We start from the raw sequence: 2,784 nt of genomic DNA on the forward strand, positions 1-2,784 counted from the left end.
GGAGGAGGAGGAGGAGGACGACGACATGCTGCGGAGGACGGGAAACTTTGTGGCGTCCTCAGAAAGTCTCCCCAGCGGCATCCTGAGGGTCGGTTTACGGACTTTCCTGGGATCTCTGGTTCCGAGCTCTGGATCCGGATTAAACCCGTTCTGTGTCCCTCAGATGAAGAAGTGTCTCCACGCCAACAGCGCCCGTCCCTCAGAGGACAAACTGACCACGGTGCAGTTCCACCCCTCGGCTCAGGTCGTCATGACGGCGGGAATGGACCGCTCCATCTCCCTCTTCCAGGTAGGGGCCTCCTCCATCCGCTGAGACCTTGGCGGTGGCGTGGCGTTAACCCGGTTCCTCTGCAGGTGGACGGTAAGACCAACCCCAAGATCCAGAGCATCCATCTGGAGCGGTTCCCCGTCCACAAGGCGCGCTTCAGCCTGGACGGCGAGACGGTGATCGCCACCAGCCTGAGGAACAAGATGTTCTACCTGTACGACATGATGGAGGGCCGGGTGGTGCCGGTCCACAGCGTCAGGGGTCAGTGTCCCCCAGCGTCCTCACGCGCCTTTCCGCTCGCTGCCCTTTCACAATAAAAGCCTCTCTGTTTTAGGGCTGAATGAAGCCAGAGTCAAGGAGTTTTCCGTGTGTCCTGAGGGGGGCGCCCTGCTGCTGACCGGCACCAACGGATATCTGCACCTGCTCACGCTGAAGGTCAGTCTGCTTCTCTGGTTCTGTTCAGAACCCACGGCGGTTCTGAGGGACGGGGTCAGATCTCTGGGCTGCAGACCCACCAGAACCGTTCAGCTTCAGTCCGCATCAGAGACGGATCCGGACGGTTCTGGTCCATTTTGAGGTCCGCTGGTTCTGCTTTGAGCCGGTCGCTCTCAGTAGAACCGCTGCCCGGTTCTGCTTTGACCCGGTCGCAGCCCGGTTCTGTCGGCCCATTTCTTCCTGTTTGCTTCACCTTTCCTCGGGTTCTGCTCTCTCTCCGCTCAGACCAATGAGGTCGTCCGCAGCATGAAGATCAACGGTGATGTCAGCGGCGCCGCCTTCTCTCACGACGGCAGCAAAGTCTTCGTAAACTCAGGTGAGCGTGTGACCCCTCCTCCTCCTGTGACATCACCATCGGTCCCGCTGACCGGCTGTGTCTGCAGAGGACGGCGAGGTGTACGTGTGGGACGCGCGCAGCAGCCGCTGCATCAACAGGTTCACGGACGACGGCTGCGTGAAGGGGACGTCCATCGCCGCGTCGCCCGACGGCCGCTACCTGGCCTGCGGGTAAGCCACGCCCACTTCGCCGAGCTCCTGGCTTGTTGGCTGGCCGTTGTGCCTCGGCGCTGACCTTTCCCTCTGTTTCAGCTCTGAGGCGGGCGTGGTCAACATCTACTCCCAGGAGGCGTGTCTGAGCTCGTCCAATCCAGCGCCGCTCAGGGCGGTGATGAACCTGCTGACCTCGGCCACCGCGCTGACCTTCAACCCCACTTCCGAGATCCTGGCCATCGCCTCGCGGGCCGAAGACGAGGCCGTGCGACTGGTGAGCTGCCGCCGTGGGTCGCCGTGACGATGGTGGTAAACCCGGGCGACGCTAACCTCCTTCTGTCTCCGCTCAGGTCCACCTGCCCAGCCTCAGCGTCTTCTCCAACTTCCCCGTCGCCAAGAGGAAGATCGTCTATCGAGCCAGCTGCCTGGACTTCTCTCCTCACAGCGGCTTCTTCTCATTGGCCAACAACAAAGGCCACGCCCCCCTGTTCAGGTCAGAAGAACAAACATCCTTATTTCTCATCATTCCAGTCGAGACAGAAGCAGAGGAGGAAACTGCTGCCCATATATGGTAGTGCTTCCTGTTCCCGTCAGCAGAGAGGCCCGGTCCAAACCAGTCCGTGTTTTTAGGACCCAGTAAATCTGATGTTAATGTTTTTATTCCACTGGTTTTTGTTCAGCTACTGGAACAGTTTCCCATTAATGTGGAAAAGCTGAGATCTCCCAGCTTTTCTGCAGCCATGAACGCATCGCCCTGCAGTGAAAATGCAGAACGCCTGAAGCGGGTCGCTCTCTGACTGACGCCATGTTCTGTTTGTGTTCAGGTTGCTGCATTACAAAGACTTCTGAGGGCCGGAACCGCGAGAAGTTCTGCAGAACATCTGGATGGAACCGGACCTGGAAACAGACTCTGGAACCGGACCTGGAAGAACCTGTTTGGTTCGGATCAGTCGGACCAACAGGAACCAGAACTCTGTCATCAGTTGCTCTGTTTGTATGATGACTTTATAAAAGAGTTTTTTATCAGAAGGTGATCCGGTTGTTTTCCGTCTCCAGAACCGATGCGTTTGTTTCATTTCATTCCGGTTAGTTTCAGATTCTGACCCGAACCAGAACCATCAGTGAATCCAGACCAGAATAGATCCGTTTCCAGTAAAGATCCAGGAGGTTCTGATCGTCTCAGAACCGGGTTTTTATCCTGAACGCTGTTCTGATCAATCAGGGTTTTCAGAACCAGCAGTTTCTGGTTTTAGGCCCGTTTGAAAGTTTCTGATAATCAGGATCTGATCGGACCTTCATCATCATCATCATCATTAGTGAAGAAGCTGCAGAGCTTCAAACTTTCCCAGATCTGTTCCTCATTAATGTTACAGATTATTAAATAATAATAAAAACATGAAAAGAGCGACTCACCTTCTCCATCATTAATAAGCCGCCATTTTCTTAAAAACCCGTCTTTGATGAATGAAGTCACCACAACATAACGGATCAATTGTTTTTATACTGAATAAATAAATTACATTTTAACTTTT

General features: G+C 54.8%; 1 protein-coding gene across 1 annotated transcript in view; it reads left to right on the forward strand.

Annotated features, from left to right (window-relative positions):
* utp18 (UTP18 small subunit processome component) overlaps positions 1-2,784 on the forward strand; it is an 11,377-nt gene extending 8,593 nt beyond the window's left edge. Inside the window, exons 6-14 of the mRNA XM_015394875.1 lie at positions 5-88; positions 164-289; positions 355-529; positions 603-703; positions 989-1,079; positions 1,147-1,270; positions 1,352-1,526; positions 1,603-1,745; positions 2,077-2,784. Of these exons, the coding sequence (XP_015250361.1) occupies positions 5-88; positions 164-289; positions 355-529; positions 603-703; positions 989-1,079; positions 1,147-1,270; positions 1,352-1,526; positions 1,603-1,745; positions 2,077-2,101 (1,044 nt within the window). The 3' untranslated portion in view covers positions 2,102-2,784. The remainder of the gene's footprint in view (positions 1-4; positions 89-163; positions 290-354; positions 530-602; positions 704-988; positions 1,080-1,146; positions 1,271-1,351; positions 1,527-1,602; positions 1,746-2,076) is intronic.

This window comes from Cyprinodon variegatus, unplaced genomic scaffold (assembly GCF_000732505.1).
Source record: "Cyprinodon variegatus isolate N-32 unplaced genomic scaffold, C_variegatus-1.0 Scaffold713, whole genome shotgun sequence".
NCBI lineage: Eukaryota > Metazoa > Chordata > Actinopteri > Cyprinodontiformes > Cyprinodontidae > Cyprinodon > Cyprinodon variegatus.